The 27,770-nt window shown below is 40.9% G+C and overlaps 2 protein-coding genes across 3 annotated transcripts in view; both read left to right on the plus strand.

The window, feature by feature from the left end:
• The window catches only part of LOC133441694 (rho guanine nucleotide exchange factor 17-like), a 77,024-nt gene extending 64,294 nt beyond the window's left edge, over nt 1–12,730 (plus strand). Inside the window, exons 5-25 of the mRNA XM_061719257.1 lie at nt 1,862–1,978; nt 4,129–4,221; nt 4,314–4,490; nt 5,347–5,397; nt 5,515–5,624; nt 5,855–5,940; nt 6,025–6,143; nt 6,309–6,516; nt 6,668–6,741; nt 7,001–7,084; nt 7,183–7,286; nt 8,166–8,275; nt 8,389–8,508; nt 8,586–8,850; nt 8,959–9,045; nt 9,131–9,198; nt 9,341–9,489; nt 9,577–9,751; nt 9,947–10,042; nt 11,178–11,360; nt 11,465–12,730. Of these exons, the coding sequence (XP_061575241.1) occupies nt 1,862–1,978; nt 4,129–4,221; nt 4,314–4,490; nt 5,347–5,397; nt 5,515–5,624; nt 5,855–5,940; nt 6,025–6,143; nt 6,309–6,516; nt 6,668–6,741; nt 7,001–7,084; nt 7,183–7,286; nt 8,166–8,275; nt 8,389–8,508; nt 8,586–8,850; nt 8,959–9,045; nt 9,131–9,198; nt 9,341–9,489; nt 9,577–9,751; nt 9,947–10,042; nt 11,178–11,360; nt 11,465–11,673 (2,685 nt within the window). The 3' untranslated portion in view covers nt 11,674–12,730. The remainder of the gene's footprint in view (nt 1–1,861; nt 1,979–4,128; nt 4,222–4,313; nt 4,491–5,346; nt 5,398–5,514; nt 5,625–5,854; nt 5,941–6,024; nt 6,144–6,308; nt 6,517–6,667; nt 6,742–7,000; nt 7,085–7,182; nt 7,287–8,165; nt 8,276–8,388; nt 8,509–8,585; nt 8,851–8,958; nt 9,046–9,130; nt 9,199–9,340; nt 9,490–9,576; nt 9,752–9,946; nt 10,043–11,177; nt 11,361–11,464) is intronic.
• Nucleotides 12,731–19,476: 6,746 nt separating this feature from the next.
• relt (RELT TNF receptor) overlaps nt 19,477–27,770 on the plus strand; it is a 42,734-nt gene continuing 34,440 nt past the window's right edge. For both annotated transcript variants that reach the window (XM_061719258.1, XM_061719260.1), the window contains exon 1: nt 19,477–19,609. The gene's annotated coding sequence lies outside the window, so the exon portion shown is untranslated. The remainder of the gene's footprint in view (nt 19,610–27,770) is intronic.

Below are 27,770 nucleotides of genomic sequence, written 5' to 3' on the forward strand. Positions count from 1 at the left end.
ACTATTCACAGTTGCATGTACACAGTAGCTGTATATGCAGAAAGCACAAACTATACAACAGTATGAAAGGGGAGGATGGGCAGTGTACTGTAAATAATTAGACCTTAAACAGGTGGGTAGCATTGCACATAATATTTCTAGTTGTAAGAGTAAATTGAACATATTGCACACATTATTCAACAGTGGAGTACAGTGGAGTATCTGTGAGTGCCTGTGGGGTGCAGCTGACGTTATACAGTCTGACAGCATCAGGAATTAAGAACCTGTGGTGTCTCTCTTTCACACACCACAGTGTAGCAGCCAGCCTGGAGCTGCTGTGCAGTGGTGTGAAAGAGTCCTGCATGGGGTGGGACGGGTCCTCCAGCATGGATGATAGTCTAGCCGCCCTCCTCTGCTGTTGCCTCAACTGACAACACCGTAGAAGACGGCAGAGGCCCCTCACAAAGTCATAGTATGCCCTCTGCAGTGGCCCCTGCACTCCAAAGGACCTCAGTAGACTCTGTAGTCTGATTTGTCCCTTTTTACAAAGTGCAGTTCTCATTTCAAATGTCGTTTTAGCATCAGCATCTGCCCTGGCTAGGTTAGGTGTGTGGGATTTAGCTGTTGACCGAGCTTGTTCATCCCACCCAATATGTCAATACGGTGTCCTGACAGAAGGGTTTGTCATGTTATTTTTATACACTCTGACTGCAACGTTTGACATTAGACAATCGCAGAAAGACCTACTGGAGGCTTAAAAGTATTTATTTATTTAATCCTGGAACTGAGTGTTTAGATTCTGATCGAGAACCACAGAGGAACGCAGCAAAGGAGGACCTAGATGACATGAAAATAAAACTTTGACAAAATCAGCAACTAAATTAACGTACATTTCTGTTACACACTTTTAAAAGTTGATCCATTCATAACAAGAATTAACTGCTTTCAGTTTCGAACAACTAAAAATTGCATGCAAGCAAAATACCTCCTTTTTTACCTCATTATCTAGAGTGGAACATCAATGAAACATCAATTTTCTGCATAGGGCTTTAAATTATCCACTCTTTTTGAGCATGTTTTAAAGTTTGAAACAGGATACTCAGCAAGATATTTAGTGAGAAATCTGCTGGGAAAAAAGACATTTCACCAAAGTGCAGTCTTTCTGCCCTGGTCCTCCGTGGTTCAGGCGATACTTTTCTCAAAAGTCTGAGTAGACGGAGACACAGACAGGAGTTCAGAGGGTTGTAGATGATAAAAGAGAGGGACGCGTATAGTAGCTCATTGTTTTCAAGGATCAGGAAACTGTTCATTCTGTGAAGTTAAATCCTTCTCAAAAGTCATGTCTGTGCTACGTTTTCTAAGCTCTCTCGATCTTCTGGCCTCCATTTGAGAAAAGAAATCAGATCAGGGTGACTCATCTGTGCTTAGGTGTCGTTTTGAGTATGAAGAAGGAAAAATAATGAAAGATTGTTTTTTTCTAATGCCACCTAAACTGGCTCACGAACTGAATGAACTCCTGCAGCGGGTGTTTAATTTGCTCCAGCAGCTTGCATCACACCTCACTCACACTGAACAGATTGCCACCAGAGCTGGTACAGACTGACCTACTGTCATATACAGTTCAGCTAATGAGACGCCGACGTGATCCCTGGAGCACCATTGAGACACCTCAGCTAGTGCTACATTACACTTTTTAATTCCAACCAGAGGCTGTAATTAGATCCACTGGCTTCAAATGCATTTTCACATCAGGCCTTGGTAATCACAAATGTGAACAAGGAGCTTTGCCTTGTGTTTTTCTGTAAAGAACTCAAAACAGCTGCTTAGAAAGTCCTATCAAAGTGTGTACATACTATATTTAATGGTCTCTCCCCTCTTCTAGTTCTCCAAGGAGGCTCTTGCTAATATGTATTCAGCGTACATCGACAACTTTCTCAATGCCAAAGATGCTGTGAGGATCGCCAAGGAGGCCAAGCCGGCATTTCACAAGTTTCTGGAGGTCAGTGTTGCTCAGAATCACAGGTGTGTTTAGTCTGAGCAGCTGCCCTGATGCTGTCTGACCTCGTATTGATGAGATGAGTTTGTCCACAAGCAGCTTTTGTCTGCGCTGGGTTTGTGTATGAATGTGTGTGTTATTGTTTTCGAAGGAGGCATGATTAGCATGTATGCTTCTCTCTAATTTCTGGGGGTTATTCTAGATGAACACCTCAACTGGTGTAATCATATTGATCTCGTCTCCAAAAGATCCATGAAGATGCTAGGCATTTTGAGGAAAGTTCTCCCTTTAATTAATTCCTCAGCTTACTTAACCCTATATTATAGTTTCTTGTTCCCTCATTTAAATTATTGTAACATTGTTTGGGCAGCTAATTATCCGACTCATCTAAGAAAACTACTCTTATTGCAGAAGAGGTTTCTGAGATTGATCTCCCACTCCTCTAGATATGCGCCATCAGCGCCTCTTTTTCTGAAGTATCGACTCTTACCTATTGATAAGGTGAATGCCTATCAAACATGCCTTTTTATTCATAAGTTTATATACAGGAAACAAGATCTGCCTATTACTTTTCACAATTTCTTTATTCTGACAACAGACTTTCACTCATATCAAACAAGGTTTAGTAACAATAGCTTATCTATACCGTCCTCCCGAACCTCAAGTCACCAATTCAACATTACTTATAGAGGCCCCAAGCTCTGGTCTGACTTAAACTCTTCACTGAGGTCCACCTCCTCCCAATGCATTTTCAAAAAAAACCTAAAGGAATTTTTACTTTCCACAGGAACCTAATTTACTTTCTCTACTCGACCTTTAATTTTATCAACCTTTAATTATATATTCTTTCTCATTGTTCTGCTTTTGTCACATTTTTTGTTCTTTCTTTGTGTTTTTTACTATTAGTTGTTTCAAGTACTTGAATTCCTGTTGCTATTGATCTTTGTCTTTTGTTGTTGTTTAGCTCATGCATGCTGTCTGCTTGTCCTTTGTTTTGTTTTTTTGACAGGGGTGGAACCTTGTACAAGTTCGCTATAGAACTTCGTTCCCTCCTTGCGCAGTGCTTCATGCATCTTTTTGTGCTAAGTTAATAAACTCTAAACTCTAAACTAATATGAGGTAAAAAAAAAAATGCTTTGACATAGGGGCTGAAACCTCATCAGGACTGATTTTAGAAGAATATTTTCTTTTCAGATTAGATATTTAACCTACTATTGTCTAATATTTACTTCACTATAATACATTTACATTGCAGCAGAACAGTCTCATCTGAACCATCCCAATGCAAGTAGAATTTTATGTCATGTATCAGTAAATACAGGTCTGGACAAGAGCTGGTTAGGCTCCAGCAGATCCCTCCGACACTACATAAGAATAAGTGGGTGTAGCTAATGATGGATGGAAATTAGAACAAAGTGTCTGTGAAGTACTCTTTGTATAAAGCTTTGAAGTAGATCAAGAAGAAAAAAGTGTAGTTTTCCATGCTTGAGACTATATCAGGGAGTGTGAAGTGACTACCAACTAAACTCTGACATTTGGAGTTGCCTGAAAACATCTCATTTAGTGAATTGTTCAGATTTGGGCGGTTCTATGACTCAGATCAAACTAAATGATCTGTCCTGCAGCATCTTTACTATGACTCCCAAGTTCACAGTATGTTGTATTTACTATCTATCAGAATTAAATAGTACAAAGCTGTATAACACATTTAAAATCAGGCACCCTTCAAAGGAAATGGGGTGAAGTGTAGCTGCCTGACTCCACCTTTACCTTAAAACAGCTGCTATGAGCAGAGCTGAAAAAACACTTGGATGAAAAGGTGGCTTTTGTAGTATATCCCTGTGTGAACTCGTGAAAAAAAGCACAACATGTCTCCTTCAAAGTTTGAAGTGGACTGTAGACACCTTAGTTATCGGTACAGTGAATAGAAATCTGTATTTCTTTGCGTCACTGGAAATAAACAGATGAGAGGAAGCAGCAGGAGCTGAGTAGCTTGATCCCAGTCGGCCACTGGTGCTGACGGTGGAACCACTGCACCATCTCGTGGTGATGCTGTGAAGTGCATCACTGACCCGTTTTTATGGAAGTCTCTTTTCCTGAAGTCCTGGTCTCACACAGATTTCTCTGTCATCCTTCTTCCTTCAAACCAACAGCAAAACATGCGCGAGAATAAAGAGAAACAGGCCCTGGGCGATCTGATGATCAAGCCGGTGCAGAGGATTCCCCGATACGAGCTGCTGGTTAAGGTAGCTTCTCTTCTCTTCTCTTTATGGTAAAGTGATTGGTAACAGGTTGGTGAATTAGAGGATGGTTAAGTTATTTGTGTTGCTTATTTAAGGACTTGCTGAAACACACACCAGAGGACCACCCTGACCACTCGTTCCTACTGGACGCCCAGAGGGACATCAAGCGACTGGCAGAAAAGATCAATAAGGGACGCCGTTCTGCTGAGGAGGCGGAAAGGGAAGCCCGGGTCATCCAGGAGATTGAAGCACACATAGAGGGAGTTGAACATGTAAGATATTCAGGTTTTCTGTTGTTTTGTTTGATACATTTAGCAGATTCTCCCGTTGGAGCAGTGGCGTCAATTCAGTGGAAGCTAAGGTATGGCAAGGTTACGAGTCACAGAACTTAACTAGAGTATCAATCAACACGTCCAGCAAATACTCATCACAGAAGTCTATGGAGCTTATCTGTGTGGTCAAGAAAATTGGAACTTTTTCAAATCCAGTCTCGCTCACTGCAAAAACTCAAAATCTTACCAGGAATATTTGTCTTATTTCTAGTTAAAATGTCTAATTTTTAGTCAAAAAATCTCATTACACTTAAAACAAGAGTCATCACCAGAAAAATAACTTGTTATTTGACCATTTTCACCTGTTTCAAGTAAATTTTCACTTGAAATAAGTAGAAAAATCTGCCAGTGGGACAAGATTTATCTTCTCATCATTACAAGCAAAACAATCTTGTTCCATTGGCAGATTTTTCTACTTATTTTAAGTGAAAATCTACTTGAAACAGGTGAAAACGGTTGTATTTGAGTCTTGTCTTAAATGTAATGAGATTTTTTTTGACTAAAAATTAGACATTTTAACTAGAAATAAGACAAATATTCTTGTTAAGATGAGTTTTAGTGAAATCGATCATGTTCTGATTTGCATTTGTAGTTATTCTATATGTATTAAGTAATAGAATAATCAATACAAAGAGACACAGAGTAATTCCATAAATGTATTAAAAAAACAAACATTTACATTTAACCCTTGAAGCCAAGGTGTGGCGGCTGCCATACCTTGCCATACCCAATTGACGCCCCTGCGTTGGAGTTTTTGCTTTGGCATTAAGTGGTCCCCATATGTGTCTCCCCTCAGATTCTCAATCCCCAGAGGAAGTTCTTGAGACAGGAAATAGTCATGGAGGCGGTAAGAAGAGCTCTCTCATTTAAAATTAGATCAAAATGTCTCGTTAACTCATTTTATACCACAACGGGGTAGATGTCGTTGGCGCAGATGTTCTGAGCTGCTCATGTCTCTCTGTAGAAGTCCGTGGGTGGGAAGAAAGACCGCTCACTCTTCCTCTTCAGTGATCTGATCATCTGCACCACTCTCAAGAGGAAGTCTGGCTCATTAAGACGCAGCTCCATGAGCCTGTATGTAACACACACACACACACACACACACACACACACACACACACACACACACACACACACACACACACACACACACACACACACACACACACACACACACACACACACACAACCACATTCACAGCATCATATGTAATAGCGCACTGCCCCCTAGTGTTGAACAACAGACAAACAGATGATGTCTGGGTTTCTTTTATAGTCTTTTTGTTTTCTTGTTTTGCTCTCAGGTACTCTGCTGCCAGTATGATTGACACGTCCAGTAAATACAAGTTTCTTTGGAAACTTCCGCTAGAGGACGTGGAGATGGTGAAAAGTAAGGCTCAGGTGTATTTGTTGTTAAGACTGAAGAAAAAAAAAAAGTGACGTACCTCTGACCGCTTCGTCCTTTGTGCTGCAGACTCCGCTCAGGCAACAAATAAGGAGAGCATCCAGAAGATGATCAGTCGATTGGATGAGGATCTCAGCACACTGGGTCAGATCAGCAAGCTGTCGGAGACCCTCAGTTTCCCACATCAGGTACTATAGATCACCAGAACCAGGTTGATTTCAGTATTTTTCTCCCACTTTACGTAGTGATCATCATATTATCAAGATTAGGTCTTGGAGTGTTTGCAGCTGAATCCACCACAGTTTATTTTTGTATTTTATTAAGTCTTTTCAATCTTTTTCCACCTCTGCCAGTCTCTAGACGAGGTGATAAAGGATCTGATGGCGTCGGTTCACAAAGAGCTGTCAGAGAAACAGTCTCTGGCTTTCAGTATGACTTTCCTGCCCACGAAACTGGAATTCACCACAGCCTCTGCCGAGAGCAGCTTCGTCTTTGAGTTCAGCTCGCCCGATGCTCGCTCCAGCTTCGAGCAGGCCTTTGAGGATGCCAAGAAGAAGCTGGGTCAGTGAAGAAGCTTTATACTAAAGAGTCAACCTATGAATAAGACTTGAGCTTCTAAGATGGTTTAACTTAATGTTTGTGAAAAGAATTAAACCAGCCCAGATATAATTCCACATTTCTGAAGTTATATTTGTGTGTCTTGTGTGTTTAGCCATGAACAAGGACCAGTGGGACCCAGAGTTCCTGAAGGCCATCCCTATTATGAAGACCCGCAGTGGGATGCAGGTGAGAGCAACAGGGAATATCCACAGTGTGTTCCTTCCTTCCTTGTTTTGTTCTTCCCAGACCACTGCGTGTGTGCGTGTGTGTGTGTGTGTGTGTGTGTGTGTGTGTGTGTGTGTGTGTGTGTGTGTGTGTGTGTGTGTGTGTGTGTGTGTGTGTGTGTGTGTGTGTGTGTGTGTGTGTGTGTGTGTGTGTGTGTGTGTGTGTGTGTGTGTCTCTAAACAAAAGCGGCCGTACCTCATGTTTCAATGTTTACCTGCAGTTCTCGTGTGCCTCGCCGAGCCACAGCTGTCCAGACAGCGGCTGTGAAGTGTGGGTGTGTAACAGCGATGGATATGTAGGACAGGTGAGAAAATACTACGCTTCTTGTTCTTGAGAAGGAAAGAAAAAAAAGGAAGATATCTTTTTAATTTTGTGCCGGATTTAATCATTGTTTCCCCCCAGGTTTGCCTGTTGAATATCAAAGATGAGCCCACGGTGGAGGCCTGCATCGCCGTCTGCTCGGCAAGGATCATATGCATCGCCGCCGTTCCAGGTCTCAAAGGAAGGTCAGTGCGTATTTTATACCCTGTCATCACCACAGCTGCTCTTATGACATGTCAGTAATCTGGAAATAAACATGCAGAGGGATTAAAGATTTTATCAACAGTGGAAATGGTTTTAAAACTTTTAAATTCACCCTGTTGAGCCACAGGTAAATACCATCAGAGATATGGTGCTAATTGTATCGAACCAGACTTCAGAAAACTTGGTGGAGAGATGAAACTGTAGTTTTTACTCCTGCATCTGTTTTTCTCCCTGCTGTGTCCGACCAGACATTTCTTCCTTAGTTTTTTTTTTTAATTCATGAGATGAAAATCATTTTCTCTTCAAATATCTGCCATGGCCCAGCTCAAAAACCATGGCAAATTAAAGGGACATACGCAAACTGTAGACCAGTACTTAAATATTTAATTTGAACCAAAATAAACACAACAAAAACAAACGACAGAGCAGTGAGATGTGGTCACCAATAGTTGAATGTTGTGTGGCATAACATAAACCCAAAGGTACGGGGGAGAGAAGGGCTCCACTCCACTGTGGGAAGGGTGGAGTTAAATAGTTAAATAGAGGAGGAATACAGGTGTTCCCAACCACTCCCACGGTCTGGCAACGATGCTGCAGCATTGAAAGAGAGTAGGATAGATGTTACCAGCAAACATCCAACTGGATAAAAGTGAGTTCTGACGTGCACGATCAGCTCCTTAGCTCCTTCGCTGAGAACTGTGCAGATAATTCTGTAAATTTAAGCTTTTTAAATGAAGAACCAATTCAAATGTGAGTTATTGCATGCAGTACTGACGTTTCTGTGCGCAATAAGTTAATTCAGTCCTCTCTGAAGTTGACTGTGTTATATCCCATTAAGCAATGAGCGCTTGTCTTCTCAGGGATCGTGGATCAGAGCCGGCGCCTGCCTCCTCAGCACCGGTGCACGCCCAGCAGCAGCTCCATATATCCATCTCTCATTCAACTCTGGAGCTCACAGAGCAGCCGACCGGTTAGTGACTGCTACACTAGTACAGGAACGCTTTGTTTCCTCTCACATGTGGTCAAAATTTCACATCGTAATTAAAAACAAAAAAATAATATATATTGATTGGTCTTTTCCAGGTCCGGGGGCGGAGCTTGTCCCATTCGACAGCGATGACACGGATGATGAAGATTCACCCAGTCCCTCTTCTACACTTCAGAGCCAAGCCAGTCACTCCACCATATCATCTAGCTACGGCAGTGAGTGACAGCTTCAGTTTCAGGCTGTAACGCTTTGAAAGTCTTTCCCACAAAGTGACTTTTATTTTTCCCAAAAGATGATGAGGGTCCAGGCAAGGACATGGCTACAGAGACCACCAGCAGCGAGGAGGAGCAGGAGTTCCCGGTAACAAGCTCCTACGGAGCTCCGGGGATGTTAAGTGTCGGCGGAGGAAGCCGTGCCCACGCAGAGAGCCCCATGGATGGCCGGGCCATGCGGCGATCCTCCCGCGGATCCTTCACACGCGCCAGTTTGGAGGATCTGCTCAGTATCGACCCAGAGGCATATCAGAGCTCTGTGTGGCTGGGCACGGAGGATGGATGGTAAAAATGCACAAGAGCTGGAAATAATAGTTTTCTGTTCCTACATGATGACCGATCTGCTGCTCGATCGTATCCCGTAGTTACCTTTGTCTGCTCCCTGTCTGTCAGCATCCATGTGTACCAGTCGTCTGATAACATCCGCAACCGGAAAAACAGCATGAAGATGCAGCATTCAGCCTCCATCCTCTGTATACTGTGAGTCTTCCTCTCCTCCACTAGTGGCCACGCTTTCAAAGTCCAGACAGGATATGCTCATGCTCTCCCGTTTGGCTTGCTCCAGGTTTTTGGACAATAAAGTTTTCGTGTCCCTGGCAAATGGAGAGGTGATTGTTTATCAGAGAGAAGCAGGTAAGAAGTGTGGATATGATTGGACACTCACTAAACATAACATTTGTCGCAGCTATTGCTTTACATGTTGTTGCTAAATTTTTTATAGGATTTGCATGCTTTTTTTTTACTGTGCACCTTCAATATAAATTAAATTCTGCAGGTAGTTTCTGGGACCCCCAGTCTTCGCAGACTTTAGTCCTGGGGACGCCCAGTAGTCCGGTCACCAAAATGGTTCCTGTCGGAGGAAAGCTGTGGTGTGGCTCCCAAAACAGAGTCCTTATCATCAACACCACGACGCTGGTGCAAGAGGTGAGGGGACGGACTATTCAGAGGTTTTGTAGATGCAGTAGAAATACCGGCTTTTCCTCCTTGTTCATCCTTCTCTTCTCCCCTCAGCACTTCTTCCAGGTGGGCACCGACAGCAGTCGCTGTGTGACGTGCATGGTGGCGTACGGTCAGGGCGTGTGGTTGGCGCTGCAGGGCAGTGCACAAGTCAGACTGTACCACGCTCAGACCTGGGAGAGCCTGACCGAGGTGGACGTCGCGCCTGCAGTGCACAAAATGCTTGCAGGTAAGCGCGCATAAGCAATGAGGGCGCACACGCACGGTTTTAGGTTTATCTTGCATAGACGTAAAAGTAAAAGTATTGTCAGAATTTTGATTGTAGACGTCGGCGACGTCTCGCATGCAGTTATTCCATCAATATTGTTTTTAGTCTACCTTTCACTCACTTTGACTCTTGTCCTGCTTGCTCTGTTCGGCCCAGGTGCAGATGCGATCATCAGACAGCACAAAGCTGCGTGTCTCAGAATCACAGCCCTGCTGGCCTGTAAGGACCTGCTGTGGATCGGCACCAGTGCAGGTTGGAGCTTTAACTCATCTGCGTAGCTCTGAGCTGCAGCATGACGCCACTCACGGATGTGCAGCAGAGCATCAGAAAACACAGCAAAAACAGAAACACAGGACAGCAAACAAAAAAAACAAAACAAGGAAGAATTTAAACCAAAAACTGAGGAGAGAACAAAATGGTTTTGAAAATATTTTTTGTTCCGTTTTTATGTTTGTGTTCGGTTTTTATTGTTTTAATTTGTTAATTGTCGTATTTATGAAATATTTCACCTTTATTGGCGGCCTGGCCAGCCGTACCCATTCAGAACAAAACGAAAGTTATACCTCTGATTCTGTGGAAACTCCTGAATCAAACCAAACAACTCCTGCTAGTTTCCACCTCACAATGTTTCCCCCCCTTTTCGAAACATTGAGAGTGAAGGCAGCACAGAAAAATTAGGCAATACCTAAAATGCCAATTTCCACAGGCAATCAAATTTCAAGGTCCAATATTTCCAAAACTGAATGACCAATGTGCTTAAAATTTTACATGGTCGTTTGCTAGGGCAGGTGGAAAGAATGAACAGAATCTGAAAACACTTGTCCAGTAAAAGATGATATTAACAAGAAACTTTACTCATACTTTGAGAGTAAAAGGTGATAAACCTTCTTCTTAAACTAACTAGGTCCATATATATAGCCAATTTATTTTCCCTCAGGGTTTTTTTATCCCTGATTTTTTCCCCATTTTATCACCCAGTGCTCTACCTAAGTGACAGTCAGGGTTTCTTACTCTTAAAACTTGATGAAAGAGATGCTTCCTGGAGTTGTCATGAAATTAGCTGTGCACCTTTTGAACTGGGATACATGTTAAACTGTCTCTAAGTTATGAGCAAAGAACCTTCTGGTCTTTAAAGGCACTGTGACCAATATTTTCTGATGGGCAAGTTAAATTTCAAGAAACTACTCAAAGGATCGTTCTAATATTCTTTTAAACGCTACCAAATCTGGCAAGGTTTCATCAGTTCATCCACTGTTTAAGTCATTCAAGCATCAGATGAGACCAATAATTGTCACTTGCAGCTATACCATTTTTATTTGATCCTTTTTTGATCTATATACCTCGGATTCACGATATGAAATGATACAAATGAAATTTCCTCCTGAAGGAGTGGTCCTGACGCTGGCGATCCCGGCGGTGAGCTCAGGAACTGGAGCTGGGATGTTGAAATCTCCCCTGGTTCCCATGGGGTCGGCTCACGGACACACAGGCCATGTCCGGTTCCTGACGTCGATCGAGCTCCCGGAAGGGTTTGACGTGAACTTCCCTCCCACGGCGTCTGACTCCACAGGTACTTACTGTAATAGCTGAACTGAGCCATGCTTTGATAAACTCGATCTTCATCCTCATTTTTGCTCCTCCTCTCTGACAACCCTCCCTTTTTTTGGACTTTAGGAAATCCATCTCAGAGCAGCGCCGCCATTGACGGGAGCCTTCAAAGGCGCGACTCGACACATCGCAGAGCCTCCACCCACACCCCTCCGAAAACCAGCCATCTCGTCATTTCTGGAGGAGACGGCTACGAGGACTTCAGGCTGACCAATAGCAGTGAAACTGTTGGACGGGACGACAGTACCAACCACCTTTTGCTCTGGAGGGTCTGAGACGATGGAACGCCCAACCTCCCTCTAGCGGAGATCCGCACTCCACCTCCTCTCCTTTAACCTGATAAGACTCCTCCGTTTCTTCTGCTGTCGCTTGGTCTTTAGCTCAGTCCACCAGTCTCTGTGTGCATAATACAGCTGTTGGCTCCCAGCTGGATTTAAGATTAATACATTAACATCAAACTGAGTTTTGCTGCGTTACGTTTTTGATGCTGTCCGTGTGTCTATGAGTATAAGCTTAAAAAAAAAAACGTGTCTTAAGGCTCAAGTTTTTACTGAAAGAGAAGCCAGAGAAGGGATGAAGCACACTTTAAAAGACAAACACGTTCAGATGGAGAACAAATGAAGAAGACACAGAAGTGGACTTCTGCAGAGCGTCACAGGAGGATGAAAGGACATTTGAGTCAACGTAGCGACATTAATGAAGCATTGCATGGGCTTTGAAACCCTCTGTTGTTTTTGGACTTCAACACTTCACTCCAGCTTAACTTGAACCGCAGACAATAAGCCTCCAGATGATCAGAGGTCAACAAGTGAATGAAGTGAAATCCTGAGTTATGTATTTATGCTTTTTTTCCCAGCTAAAATTCCACACAAGTGCAGAGATTCAGGTGATCTGTGAGCTTTCTTCGGAGTAAAAGGACAAATAGTTTTGCGCCTTTTTAAACGGATTGGTCATAAATGGACAACTGCATTTGAGATGAAATCTTTCTGGCTTCGGGAGGGAGGTGATTTTATCAACCACCCGATCGCTGATCATTGACGTGAGGCTGCCGCAGTCGTCAGTCCTCCTGCAGAGGGAGCGGGAGTGAGAGCATGGTTTTAATCCAGTATGTGACGACAACACTATGAAAGCACACACATTAATGCACAGCCTTACTCACCTAGTCTGTGGACTTGAGTTTTCTGCAGATATTCACATTGCATTTGTTTTGTTTCTTTTAATTGTCCTGACAGTTGAAGATGACATAAATGAAGAGAGGAAGCAGTGTCCCACTACTGTTTGGAAACAAAAAACAACAAAAAAGTGCATTGGAGACATTTCTCCTTAACATGACTATGCCAAAGCCTTGTGTTTCTTTTGCCATGAAACTTCAGTTTGTTGCGCGTTCTGTCCAGTCGGACAGAGGTTCCTAAAGATGACGCTAGGCTGTAGCAGCAGATAAAGAAAGTTATGTACAGTATTTATGGTTTTGATTTTAGCGCCTTCTTTTACAGCACTTAATTTATATAAGATGTAGCTTTCACTTTTTCCATTTTTTTTGAACTGATGAACACAGAGAACGTTGCTTGATAATGAGAATTAGATAAAAGGGCATAGTTTGGCTCAGGTTGGGGACACATGCACTCTCGGGGTGTAAGGCAGTTCCCTCACGGTCCGGTACGATTCACAATACAAGGTTCTTGCTTCGGAGATGTGATTCCTTAAATGTTGAGAAACAGAAGCAAGTGGGTTTTTGTTTTTTCTTCGTTCACACGCCCCCCACCCCCCAACTGCGTGATGTTGAATATGTCCCATAACTTCTTCTCAAGGCTCGCTGATGGACAGAGAACAAAACCGCTTTGTTGCCTGTTTGGGTGCCAAATAAGATTTGCACCCTTGAAGCAAAAACAGAAAAAGAAGAGAATTGATCACAGATGATCTGCATGTGTATAAAGAAGAGGCAGTGTGTCAGAAGGACATGCTTAGCAACTGCACGTGCCTTCAGAAGGCTAAAGTTAAGCCATTTCACACACAAACACACACACACACGAAGTGAAAAATCAGCTCTCTTTGGTCCCACAGCAGATGACTAGAGGTGACCTGTCCTTGCACATATACAAACACGTACACACACAGATCGTTCACCTCAGGCTTTGTGGGTTAAGCAGTGATTGTCTTTGATCCCTCCAAGCCTAGAGAACCTCGTTGCACTTTACCAGCCATCTGGGCTCTTTACTTCAGCTTTCCCGCTTCTTAATGCATCCACATTGGGCTGTCCCTCCCTCTGTAATGAGTAAGAGGATTCACTGGCTGTTGTGATATCTAACTAGCTAGAAAGCATCTGTAAAGGTAGAAATGCAACCGCCCGAGTGTCCTATTCAAACCGTTTGTTTCTCAGCTGAAACTAATAAAAATAGGCTTTTTCCTTTTGTCTGTCCAGTGGCCACACTGGAAACGGAAAATCCTGTAAAATCTTAACAATTTAAACAAAGAAACTAGCGCACAAGTTGGGAAACGACTTGCTGAACGTTAGTGAGAAGAATGAGACAAATCCCAGTCGGTGATGGAAACATTGAGGTAACGGCAGTTTAGAAAACGCTTGAGGGGCTTTATTTTTTATGGAGGGGTTAACTTTCCAAGCCGAGCTGATCATCCTCTTCAGTTGTGACCTCTTTGTTCCAGCATAAAATTTGCTTTCATTGGTCAGCTGGCCTCCTTAAAACACGCCATTGAGTTTCCCTCTAGCGTTAACGATGCCAGTATTTTTATCCTCCGTATGCGTCAGTTCAAATCGGACATTTGTGTCCTCAAAGTGAAGAGCCGTCAGGTTCTGCATCAATGGAGTCGGTGCATACTTCTCTTAACCGGGAGTTTGACTGCTCAACGGCCCTCAAAGGCGTCTCTTGAGTTTTCATCCCGCGCGGTGTCCTTCCGAGGAAAAAGCCTCTGGAATCTCGGTTGAATCACTGTGGTCGGAGTCAATAGCTTTCAGTTCAGCAGACTCTTGAAGTCGCATTCACCATTTGTACATTTCCTCAGCTGCCACACATACAAGAACAGCTGCAGCAGTTTAGGTTTTGAACCAAAAGAAATGAAACTGAATGAAGTCTGATTCTGCATCAGACATCCTATGAAGTAAAAGTCATATTCATGCTGATTTGAGCAAAGTAAAAAAGAAAGAAGCACATCGTAAAAATATAATCGCAATGTCACTGTAACCCATCGACTTGTACGTAGCCGCCTCCTGCCCATATGTGAACTAAGTCTCATTGTTGTAAATATTGGTACATATTGCCTCTTTTCTGTAAAAAGTTCACCCACAATCCTCAATTGTTGATATGAATCTAATGGCATATTTTTATATATTTGTGTAAGGTTTGTTTGTATCTGTGTTTTTCCTTCTCCTCCTCCGGCATGCGCTCTTTCAATTATAACTGTCACAGATCTTTATTGAGGTCAGCATGGTTCCTTTTAAAATGAGGATGACTGACGAACGTTTTACTATTTATGTTGTCACTTTTAGCTTCAAAACTTGCTGGTGTTTGCTTTGTTACTGACATCCACAAAAAGGAAAAAGAAAAAAAGCTGTTTTTGCGCTGCCACTTTTCTGTTTATCTCTGACTGACGTCTTGCTGTTGTCATGGTAACAGTCTATCGGAGTTACTTCGTGTATGTAGCTGTTTCTGGTTTGTCACTGTGGGTTTCTCTTTGTAATTAAATCATTTCACTGGTGATGGTTTGTGCTTGTTCTCTTACACTCTCCACCCTGGCTCACACTTTAATCTTTACAAACGCCCAGCCCACCCCACCCCTGGGGGCAAAAAAATTGCAATGACGAACATGCAATATGTAATTTATTTATCTCATTGTTTTCATAAATATGAATGATTTGTGTCAGAAATTGTTGGAACAGGATCTGATTACCACTCCGATGCTTCGCCTCATTAAACTTGGGAACTGATGAAAACAAGTGCTGCAGTTTTGAAAGTCAAATGTTTTCCATTCTTACTTGTTTGGGGGCATCATTTTAAGAATATTTATTAGACAATGCACAAAATGTACAATTTTGGGAGTTTGAAAGGTGACCCTTAGCACCTCTTACTTATGATACTGTATGTGAGGTTTGAGTATTGAAAGAGCATGGGTTTTCTTTTACATATAGCTGTGTATTGCTTCTGTACTATTTCTGTTTGAATAGTTTTATTCTCATTTCTAAGTTAGAAAAAAAAAAGCTTGAACATACACTGGCTGGCATGAATTTAACCAAGCAAGTACATGAGAGCTTCATGCTGCAGAAATACCGACAGAGGAAGTCATTTGGTTGGAGACCAAAAGTCTTGAATGATCCTGATCGAAGATTATTTACGAATTTGGTGAAATCTAATCAAAGAAATTCAAACTTAGAACTCGTGACGTAGTGTTACGGTGAAATGAAGGCCTTTTCCAAATACCCTATCTGAAGAGCACTGTGGTTATTAGAATAAAACGCTGTGTAACATTGAGAAGACCTCTTCTCAGTGAGGCTAATAAAAGAAAAAAAAGAGGCTTCAGTTTGATAGAGTTAAAGATTCGTCACAGCACTGGAGAGAGGCTATTTGGTCCGAGTATAGATTTACTCTGTTCCAGTGACTTGTGCATCTGGGCGAGACGAGCTGCAGATAATGTGGTGCACCCGTCCTACCTCCTGGCGGGTCTGTGGGAGCAGATTTACGCTCTCCAATGGCTTCAGTAGCTCAGGTCAAGCAACATTATGTGACAGATATACCAAATGACCAGATTTTTTCATGAATATACCGGTGTATTTATATATTTTTCCCCCTGACGATACTAGGCTATTCCTAAATGACCTTCAAGCCAACCTGTGGTAGCAGGCATGCTGGAGAAGACTTTGAACAATGCTTCAACTCTCATCATCCTCAACTCAAGATGTTGAAAAAAAATAAAAGCTTAAGGTGTTAAATAAACATTAGCGTGTTAAACATTAGCCCTTTTTTTTTCTTCCATGGTTGTAGAAAGACACACCAACTCTCAATCGGCTGAAAAAATATTTTTATTGGCTGTCCATGGTAGGCTGAGGAGGAAATATCTCGTACATTTTTTATTCATGACAAAATAAATTCACTTAAATCAACACAGTACACTTTTATAAGACCAACGGTTGTTATATCCCACTGCTGTAAAAAGCACATGAATTGCACAAACAAAGACCTCCTCGCCTCCCGCAGAAAGTTACCAGTACAAAGTCATCTTTGTGGCTTTTCCTTCAACATGACTCATTCATTTCATTTGACTTTAACCCACTGACCTACAATGAACTTTATTGTGATATGATAGTCCTGCAGTGTGTATCTGAATACAGCTCATTCAGACCACACAAATATTGCCCTTCCCCCATGAGACACATCCACACAGTTTAAATGTGGCGAACAGTATAGATCTGTGTGAAGGAGGCCGGAAAAGCAGCAGCATAACGATTCATCTGTGTCCTAACAGACTCGCTGATAATGTGAGTCACGGACTAGCGCTGACTTGTGGAAATCTCAATCATTCATATATTTCATATTTTACACCATTACATTGGGAGAATAGGGGAAAAAAAGGTCTGTTGTGACTTGTGGAGAGTATGCAATATGAGAATAAAACTTTCCTTTTCTAAGTGAAACTGTTGTGAAATTTCAGAGGATACATTCACATTACTGTGACACATTAGGCTGCAGGAAGGATGAATTATTCAGTTAAATAAGCTACTTTTAAACCCTTTTTTTCCCCCCACAATTCTGTTTGTAACGCATAGTCTCACGAGGTGGAGTAAGCCTCTGCTGGGCACCTGTTTTACAGCTTTTCACCAGGAACTTCTAAGGTTACAGCCAATTGCAACATGATTTGAATTTGGTTGGAGATGAGCATGGGGACAGTGAATGTTTCTACATGTATCTGGGTGTGTGATGTCGCAGTGCCCAGCTGATCTGAAAGGCTTAGACTTGCATTGCCACAAAAAAGTGACAAGCTTATGTTGTGTTCAGGTTTTTGAGTTTGTAGTCAGTTCAGATGCCAAAGTATTTGTGTACAAGCACAGAATATGCGTTTTATTGTTATAGGCTAAGTCCTTAAAACGATTTAAAAATGTTATATTTATTACTTTTATTTATTCAAACACGTGCGTATTCAGCAAGATTGGAAATTAGCACGTCACTCGCCAAATGAGGGTTATTTTATGTTTTGCTCCATCAGTTTCCACAAACTACCAGCCACTGCGGCTGGTATATTTAAAAAATTATTAAATACATAACAGCAAAGTAATTTTTGACATTTCAAAATAAAGATTGTATTCTGAGTCAATTTGTTTCACCCAGACATCTTACGTGAGACACAATAGGTTACCATGGCAACCAACACACGTATTCTTCTGTCCCAAAAGTCAAGAAAAGAAATACCCAACACTGTCACTTTATGTCGTCTTATATAAAAATAATGTAAAGGTTACACAATAGTTAGAAATGTCTAGAGTTGGTGAAAACCAGAACAAACATTAAAAGGCGTTTTGAATGACAAAAGGAGATTATCATAAAATAACGATCTATCCCACAATTGATGGATATACGTCGAGATGTTCTTGCCCTCAGTAGCTACACTTAGAAGTCAAACAAAATAAACATATATTATTATATCTTCCCAAATATTTTTGGGAAGAGTATTTTAAATGTAATCATTTAAAGAATAAAGGTTATTTAAATCTGCGTAAAAGTAATTATTAAAGCAAGTAGGAACCTAAATACAGTGCAAATGGATGTTTAGAAATGCCCGAGATAACAGCAATTCATTGCAAATTACAATGGTAATCCAAGCTGTTTGTTTTTGTTATTGCTTGTAAAGATAAAATACAATATAGCCTACATAAAAAATGTTAAAAATAAAACATCTCATTCGACAAGAACGTGCTTTAATCTTAGAGCCCTTCACTTTTTCATATGTAGTCAGTACTCGAGTTGAGGGAGGATGAAATAAAAACGGTCCAAATCCTCCCCCCTGTAAAACTGCCATCCCCTTTTCCATCCCTTTTGTCATTTCATCAATGAATGTGGTTTTACTGCTATTTCAACATTTAGAGTCATCACCAGAAAAATAACTTATTTGACAATTTTCACCTGTTTCAAGTAGATTTTCACTTGAAATAAGTAGAAAAATCTGCCAGTGGGCCAAGATTTATCTTCTCATTACAAAAAAATCTTGTTCCTCTGGCAGATTTTTCTACTTATTTTAAGTGAAAATTGTTGTTTTTTCCAGTGATGAGTCTTGTTTTAAGTGTAATGAGATTTTTTTATTAAAATGAGACATTTTAACTAAAAATAAGACAAATATTCTTGTTAAGATTTGAGTTTTTGCAGTGATCCATTTTACTTATCCTGTAAAGGACAGAGTCATATTGATAAGTTCAGAAAACTGTTTTTTATTTTTGTGTTTTGATGTATTTGATGTAAGCCCAGTGGATATTTAAAGCTTACAGAAGGCTGCATTTAACTGCTGCTATGTCATTCCTGCAGTATTTCTGCAGGTGTTTTAGTCAGTCCTATTATTTGTAATATATTATATTATTTGTAATCATCACAAATTATCTGTCCCCATATGATAAAATCCACCATCCCCCCTGATTTTTTTTTACAACTCGAGTACTGTATGTAGTCATATCTTGAAATGCACCTACAGCAGCGTCCAAGATAGGCTAATTTTATTGACGTATTTCAAAAGTTGTTTAGTAATTTTCTACGTCTTTGGGTCTGCATTTGAGAACTACTAAGCGCATTTCCTACAGGTGTGGCCCTGCAGCCACCTGGCCGTGAAGGCACCGCAGGATGGGTGGGGGTCACGTGACCGCACCGCCAGCTGCGACGGGGGTTTCTGCTCGCACCGGTGACGCACTATGAGCTCACTGAAGGCTGATTTATGGTTCTGCGTTAAATCGACGTAGGGCATACGGCGTAGGGTATGCGGCGACGCGCACCGTACGGCGCTCGTCGCCGCGTACCCTCGCCGTAGGCTACGGCGTATACTCTGCGTCGATTTAACGCAGCACCATGCCGACTCTGTGTTTATGTCCCTCGCACACGCGGGGAGGGAGAGAGGGGGAACTTCGCTGACCGGCTTTGTGGTTTCCATCCATTCTCGGTGGTTTTAATTGCACCTGCCGGCTCAGCCCTGATAACTGTCTCCAGCTACAACCCCACCACCAAACCGGTGAGTCTGACAAGCTTTTCTTTTGTTGTTGTGGCTTTTCTTTTCTTTTCTTTTCCTTTCTTTCTTTTTTTCTTTTCTAGTTTGGTTTTCTCGGGCTCATAGTAATGTTCAACTTCTGATGGAGGGGGAAACTTTCAGCAACGAAAAACTACCGCAAACGTCCGTGTCTCTCTTAGAGGTTTATAACGTGAAATGAGATCCTTATAATACTGGCCCGCCGGCTAATTTTAATGGGATGAAATATAAAAATCCACGTCTTAGTGATTTTAACAGTTTAACCAAATAACTGTAATTTGGTTAATTACCGCTGTGGAAGCCTGCACGCACCTTACTTTCTAATGACAGAGTAACCTGCATCGTGTTTGACGCATCTTCACGGGGACGTGATGACCTCACTCACACCAGGACCCTCCTACTATTCTCTTTAATACGTTTAAAGGCACATTTTAACCATTTTAGCCAATGCAATTGCAGAGAAAAAAAACACAATAATCTTGACAGTGTAAATATAGATATATATAGAATATAGACAGAGGTGGAAAAAGTACTGAAAAATTGTAAGTGAGTAAAAGTATCTTTACTTTGCTTAAATCCTACTCAAAGTAAAAGTAAAAGTACTCATCTAAAAATTAACTCGAGTAAAAGTACAAAAGTACTTAATTTAAAATGTAATGTAAAATTTGAGTAAAAGTTACTTTCAGTTATTTAATGCAAAAAAAAGGATGAGTCACGAATCAAATCCAGCAAGTTGTTTTAATTAACTTCGAGGCATATTAAAGTACACATCCACACTTGTTCGAGTACATTTTTTGAAGTCTTGAATGCTGAAAGCTCCGTTCTGCCGGGCAGGCACATTTTACACTGCCTTTTGTGCGTTTGAACGCGAATAAGTCTTCCAAGTTCGGCCAAGGGTTTTTGTGGTTTTTGTGGCTGGTTTCTGCCCGCATTTAATTTTTTCACCATAAATGTTGTACTCAGTAACGTGAGGGGGTTCAAATGTAGCGAAGTAAAATACTTGGGTCAAAATGTACTCGAGTAAAAGTAAAAATTACATATTTCAAATACTACTTAGAAAATTACAAATTACTCATAAAGAGGAAATCAATTACAGTAACGTGAGTAAATGTAATTTGTTACTTTCCACCCCTGAATATAGAATATAGAGAGCCAAGACTCAGCTCTTCTGCATCTAATAAGCTGCACACACTTTTAGACGTAGATTTTTTATATAAAAGGGAAAAAAAAATTAAAAATAAAATAAAATGTATATTCTAGCACTGGCATGGCAGCACCTGTGTCCAACTGGACTCTCAGCAGTCTGACCAGCACTTATCCAGCTGGATCCTCCTATCTGATTTTGTGCTTGTGTTGTTCAGATGTAAGTCGCTTTGGATAAAAGCGTCTGCTAAATGACAGTAGTAGTAGTAGATTTGAAACGTTTCACATCCTGTTTTCTATACATTGTTGGCCCGTGTAACCACTCATTTTGGGCTGATCACCATCTGATATGCACCTGACTACGGTGGTTTTGGCCCACCACAGTAATGAGCCCACCCCAGTGAAAAATAGGGTTGCCAACTCCCTGAAAAATAAATAAGGGACACCTCATCGACAGGGCCGGCCAACCCGATTGCCTTCACCTTTCCTTGCGTGGTGAATTTTTTTTGCCCCTTTTTTTGTGAGTGAAACAATTATTTTAACTATTGGACTCGAACCTGAATTGAATTAGATGCATATTTTTGAATGCCATGAACACATGGAAAACAAATTATTATCCAGCAATTCACTTTAATACAAAATAACAAAATTAACTGAATAAAATAAGTATCTTTCTTAAACAGAAACCTGTCCAGCTTAACTTAAAAGTGTATAAATTAATATAAAACGATAGAAAGAAAGCAGAACATCCATTCTGTAATAGTACACATTTTTAGTGCAATAACAAAAGTCCAAACAGAAAGTCTGTAGAAAACTTGTAAGCATATTTCTGCCTCAAAGGCCATGACTCTAGGCTACAGTTGTAGTAAAACAGAAAAAAATAACTTATGAACTCAACTGCTCAATGCCATTTTCCATTTATATTTTATGACTACTCTCACAGTAATACGGGACAAAGTGAGTCCCTTTTCAGCTCAATACGGGACACGTACTTTAGTTTATAAATACGGGACGATTCCGTTTTTCAAGGGACGGTTGGCAACCCTAGCGAGCAACGAGGGCAGACACCCAACTCATACACAGGCACACACAATTGCACGACGGCCCATATGAGACTGTCATCTTTGGCTGAGTGTACCCATTGTCTGTGGCCAAATTCCTACAGCTTGTTTCAGTAAGAGGCTGTTGACGTCACTTCCACCAGGAATGGACCATTTGATGCAGCTTCAAAAGTTGATCCTTATATTAATGCAAAATACTTTATTCATCATCGTGTTGATGCATAATTGGTAAAAAAAATAAATTACAATGTTTTTTTCTAAAAGAAGACAGGCTTTGTTATAGACCGTGTGTTGTCATGACTCAGTGAAAGACCCCTTACTGTAGCTTGCAGTGCTGACATTTCTTTTCTTTACTTCCTTTATGTAGCGCAGACATAGCAACAGAACAAATCGGTCGATCTTATGTGCGTTGGAGTCAATACATTTTAAGCAACAGCTAATTTGACTGACACTGCAGTAGGAAATGCGTAGAAGAAAATACAATGACACCAAGTGGAGCAGTTGCATTTGTTTTAGTTCTTGTCAAACTGACATGTAATCACATTTATGGTTCGGTCACTTCATGCTGCTGAGGTGAGGTTATAAAATAGGGTTCCCAACTATGATGGAAACTCATCATTGGTTCCATGTTGAAGCATACATCACCTAAGAGTTTGGAATGAAAGTCTAAGTCATCTTGTAACAGCTGGATATTGCTTTATGGCACTATGTCAAACATCAACAAGTAGATAAAGCTACTTGATAGAGCTTCAATGGACATCATGCAGAGGTGACTTAACCTCCACACCTTTGGGGGGGGCTGCGATAGACTGACAACCTGTCCAGGGTGACCCCTGCCTCTCGCCTGTAATGAGCTGGGATAGACTCCAGCAGACCCCCGTGACCCTGTGCAGGATAAAACGGCAAAAGCTTGTTCATGTGTAAAATATTTTCTATTTCTTCTATACATTGGTTATGGAAAGAGACTATGTTACTTCAGGGCAACATTTAAAGGGGACCTATTATGAAAGACACGTTTTTTCTTGCTTTGACATATATAAAGTGGTCTCCCCTCAGCCTGCCAACTCAGAGAAGGAGGAAAGCTACCAAATTCTGCAGTGTCTGTACAGCCGCCCGGATGAGCCGTCCAGTGTGATGTGGATCTACGAGCCGTTTAGATTCTGCTCCCGTTGTTACGTAACGACGGGCGCGATGCGTGAAACCACGCCCACAACCAACTCCACCGGCCGGAACTTCCGCCATTTTTTCGTAGCGGTGTATCGCATCATTCAGGCAGCCAATCAGCACAGAGCCTCATTATCATAGCCCCGCCCACTCAGAATCCCGCATAGATAATGAGCTTAGATAATGGCTAAATAAATAAGATAAAGACATGGCTCAGAAGCTATTTAACAAAAACAATCAAAAGCTTGTTTATAAGACATTCAAGGCCTGTTTAAAATAGGTATTAGATGCCATAATAGGTCCCCTTTAATTTGAAGGCAGGCTTTAACTGAAACATTCAAGAGTTAGTTTTCAGTGACACGACACATCTTGAAAAGTGACAAAAAACGGAAAATGGTGTATAGGCTTTTAAGTTGCCATTGTAACAGTAAACTTTACCGGTAAGCTTTCGTCGAAGCCCTAAAGGTTTTGCGCTGTTAGAGAGGCTTACCTTGGAGGTTGATGAAAGATAAAAAGTTTCTTACTTCGTGATCTAGCCACACATTTTTTTATTTCATTATCGTTTTTCTGCTGATCTGGACTTCTTGTTTCATAAGTCTCGGTGTGAAGCTGAATGTTAATTAATTTCTGTATGTTTATCATTTAAATTTATAAGATCACTACACTATATGGGGTGGATATAGGCTGAAGTTGTAATATAATATCACAGTGTATCGCAATTGCCAAAATTACACTGGGAAAGAGAAAGGAAAGGTGTTTGATGAAATAAAGTGGGTAATTTGCGATATCATTTTTACTAAACAAATCACAGACATGGCGGATCCGGACAGGGTTTCAATCACAGACGGCCTCCGTGATTATTAGAAATTACCGCAGGTCCCCCAGACAATTTTAATCCCCTGCCAATGGGGCATGAGTGACAGTAGGAGTCACATACAAAGGAAAAAACGAGTGCTCACTCCAAGCACTCATCATCTGCCAAGACCAACCCTTCTTTGGAAGGTGGTAATGAACAGGTAGTTCTTCTGCTCATTTTTTACATTTCCACCAGGTTTCATACTCTTATTATTATTAGTAGTGGTGGTATTATTATTTTCATCATTATTTTTTATCTTTCTGTGATTGTTTTAGTTTGAATTGATAATATATTTGGAGTTTACGATCAATATACGAATGCACCGCTCCACCTCTAGTTGTCTGAGAGGGCAAGTGGAAGTCAAGGATTTAAGCTAAGCTTTAATTAACTCATCAGTCCTGTCATCTGTCTGCACAATCTTTCCAACCAGCGTGGTCGGGAATCCCGCCCGATTGTCCTCCAACCCCGTGCCTCAGCTGCCTGCCTTCCTGCCTCTCGCAATGTCAGCCAGGAGCCTCTGTGCCAAAGACAGCGCACTGACTGGCCACAAATCCTTATCCCGTCTCGCTCAGCATCCACACACGCAGACTGTGGGAGGGTTGGATAATTATAGAGGGGCATGGATGCAAAAACTTGGATAGACCTTGGCATAAGCAAGCAGACTCACCTTCTGACCTTCTTACATACGATATTGTAAATCTGCACATGGTAAACACCTACGCTTATTTTTAATTGCACAGTACTAATCTTAATTTGCATTCTTCCACCAGGGATGACACAATCAAGGGGGTGATCAAATTTTTATTTATTGTGATCTTACAATGAGTGAGCAAAGTTGCAGGTCATGCTGTATGGTCCTTCCATCATTCAAACCTGCTCTTTTGATTTGCTCATCGCTTCCCCAGATTGGGGAAAATAGTCACTTGCTGGATGTCTCAGCTCTTGTTTGTCCAAAGTTTATGAAGATAAACTCTGATGTAGTGTCCTAAGTTGTCTTTTTTTGTTACATACAAACTGTGATGTTGATACTCGTGTGATCCCAAAATACACTGAAATAAAATTGATAAATACGTATCATTTTTGAGCATTCACATTGGAAAAAAAAAACAACTACTCAAAATTAAGTGTTATTATTACAACTCTCAAATACAATTTTTAGGTCTTCAGCACGGTGGGCATGTAAACTGTTTTGTCCGTTAAATTTCCCATATACCAGAGAACAATGCCGTTACCAGTGGCTTGAAGCTAATAGTGATATAATAAACTTAGCTTTGTCCAAAAATGAAATATATAATAAAGGTGCTGTTAAATATTGTGAAGCAAAACACATGACATGAGGGATTTCTGTCTTTATTTCTTTTTAAGCAGTGTCCTTTTTTTTTTTTTTTTTTGTGCAGTGACTTCTTCTGTGGTGTTCCGCTACGGACACTCTGTCTGTACAATGACGTTTGTGTGATCGACTCATTAAATTAGATGATCTAGTCATGCCTTCAAGACTCTAGCTGTTACTCCTTGCTTTTTACTTCAGTGAAGATTTCTCGTTACCGGTATATATTTGGAGTCATCTTGGTTCTGCATCCTCTACAAGGAAGAGTAGCCACAGTGCTCAACTGTCTTCATTTACTGGAAATTTGTCTAACTTTGGACTAATGGATGCCTAGACACTTCAAGATCACTTTGTATTCCTTTCTTGATGACAGACAAGTATCTTTTGGTCCTTGACTAGACCTATAAACGTGATGGAGTAACTGGAATGAACAATGCAAAGAAGTGAAAGTGATCATAAAACACTGCTCGAGACTGATTGTCTGAACCCAGGGGTTTGCCTCAACAATTTGAAAACTACTGACTCTAAATGGTTTTTGTTGACGTTATTAGTAATAAGCTTACTGTGTAATGAACATGTTCAATGAAGACACAAGAAATTGTAATTGTTACTATACCACAAACCTAAGCACCTTATTGTGGCTTTGATGAGGATCAGATCACATTTTTACGAGAAATAAATGTAGGAATAGGAGACCCTACTTGGTCTGATGACCTTTCTCCCTCTGTCTCTCGCATCTCTGCCGTTGCTCCCGTACTGTATTCCATTTAATAACATAGTTGTAAAAATAGGCTTTAAAAGAAGGAGGAAAATCGAGCACATGTTCACAAGCAGATTCTGACTGGGGAAGATTAACTCTGAAAGCAACCACAGTCAGCCAGCTGAACTCGCCAGTGACCAATTGTTGGCTTTTAGCTGCCAGCGCAAATCATATACCAGCATGTCCAAGCCGATCCCTTTATCACAAGGCACAAGTGATTGACAGTGTGAGTTTCGTGTGTGTGTGTGTGTGTGTGAATGTGTGTGGGCGTCCGATTTTGGAGATGATTCTCATATTTAAAATCCTACAGACATGGTCTGTTTCAAAACAACCACTGGGTGATGGCAATGTAGCCAACAATACCGGAAACATAACCTTTTGTCTGCAGCTGGACGTTTTAGTTAATGTAAAATTAAACACATTTTGATCCAGAAATATATGTCGATGCGAGTAATGTGCATGCCTATGGTTGGGTCATATGTGGGGGACAAATTGCAGAAAATTATAGTGTTTTGTTTATTTTCTGATATTATGTAAACCCTATCACCTTTTAGCTGTTGCATACAAATGTACTTTTTTTCATTGATTATCATGTTATTGACAAATTAATTACAAAACAGTCTTTCTTGAAGTACTCTCCATCAGGAGTTACACAGCTCTGTAATCAGTCAGTGATGCACTGCAGAAATGCGGGTCCAGGGTTTTCATGTGGAAGTTACCTACCCACTCTTTCAGACCACATGCAACGTACCTTTTCATGGCAATGGCCTTTTTTAGGGAGAAAATGTGCTCTGCAGAGAGGAAACAATATTTGAAATTAGGGATGGGCGGTATGGACTAAAAAATTTATCACGATAATTTCTAGCATTTATCCCAATAACGATAAAAATGACGATAAAAAAAATACCAATTCAACTCCACCTTTTTAACTATAAATCTATCACCACATTCAGTCTTTGGAGCCCCCAAAACACTGCTCTAAAAGAATACTAAATGCTACTAAACTACACCAATTAAATTGAATTAATAAAAACCAATTAAATGAGTACACCTGCACTGCAAAACTGTAATGACTCAAATGAAACAAGTTTGAAATGTAAGAACAGATTCATCATTTATTCAAACTGTATGGCTTAAACAGTGCAAACAAAAGTATCATTGTCCTTCAAGTTTTCTTAGCTTATAAAATCACAAAGTAAAAAAAAAATACAACCTGATAAATAAAGAAACAGTATTGCCATCCTTTGCACTCACTGTTTTTTTGCAGACTCTGCATATAATAGATGATGTTTGCTCCTCGTCTCTTTTTTTAAATCCAAACCAGTTCCAGATAATGGAGCTGGAGCCTCGTTTAACGACGAGCTCCTCGCTCTCAGATCCGCCTTCTGCCATGTTTGTTACACAAAAACGTCATCAACGGGAATTTATCGTTTTTACCGCGAGATGACAAATTCTTACCATGGGGAATTTTTTTGACGGTATATCGCGAACGGTAAAATATCGCCCATTCCTATTTGAAATGCATGAAAGAACATGATAAAGAGTCCAAAGTGTTGATTTGGCTTATAAATTCCATGCATACAAGTCTGAGATGCTGGAAAAGCGTGTCATTACTGTGAGGGTTCTGGACAGACCTGCTGCTAACCTCTCATACCCATGAAAACCTTCACAGGTCTTGTGGTACACGTGCCTTGAAACATGGAGCGTGGTTGTGGAACATGTGGGACCTCCATGATAAAAGGAAGATAGTTTTGATGTTGTGCATGATGAGTGTATACACATACATTGGTGTTAATTAATAGTATAATTTCCAGTCTGGTGTTTACACTTCCTGG

Source organism: Cololabis saira, chromosome 4 (genome assembly GCF_033807715.1).
Source record: "Cololabis saira isolate AMF1-May2022 chromosome 4, fColSai1.1, whole genome shotgun sequence".
Lineage (NCBI taxonomy): Eukaryota > Metazoa > Chordata > Actinopteri > Beloniformes > Belonidae > Cololabis > Cololabis saira.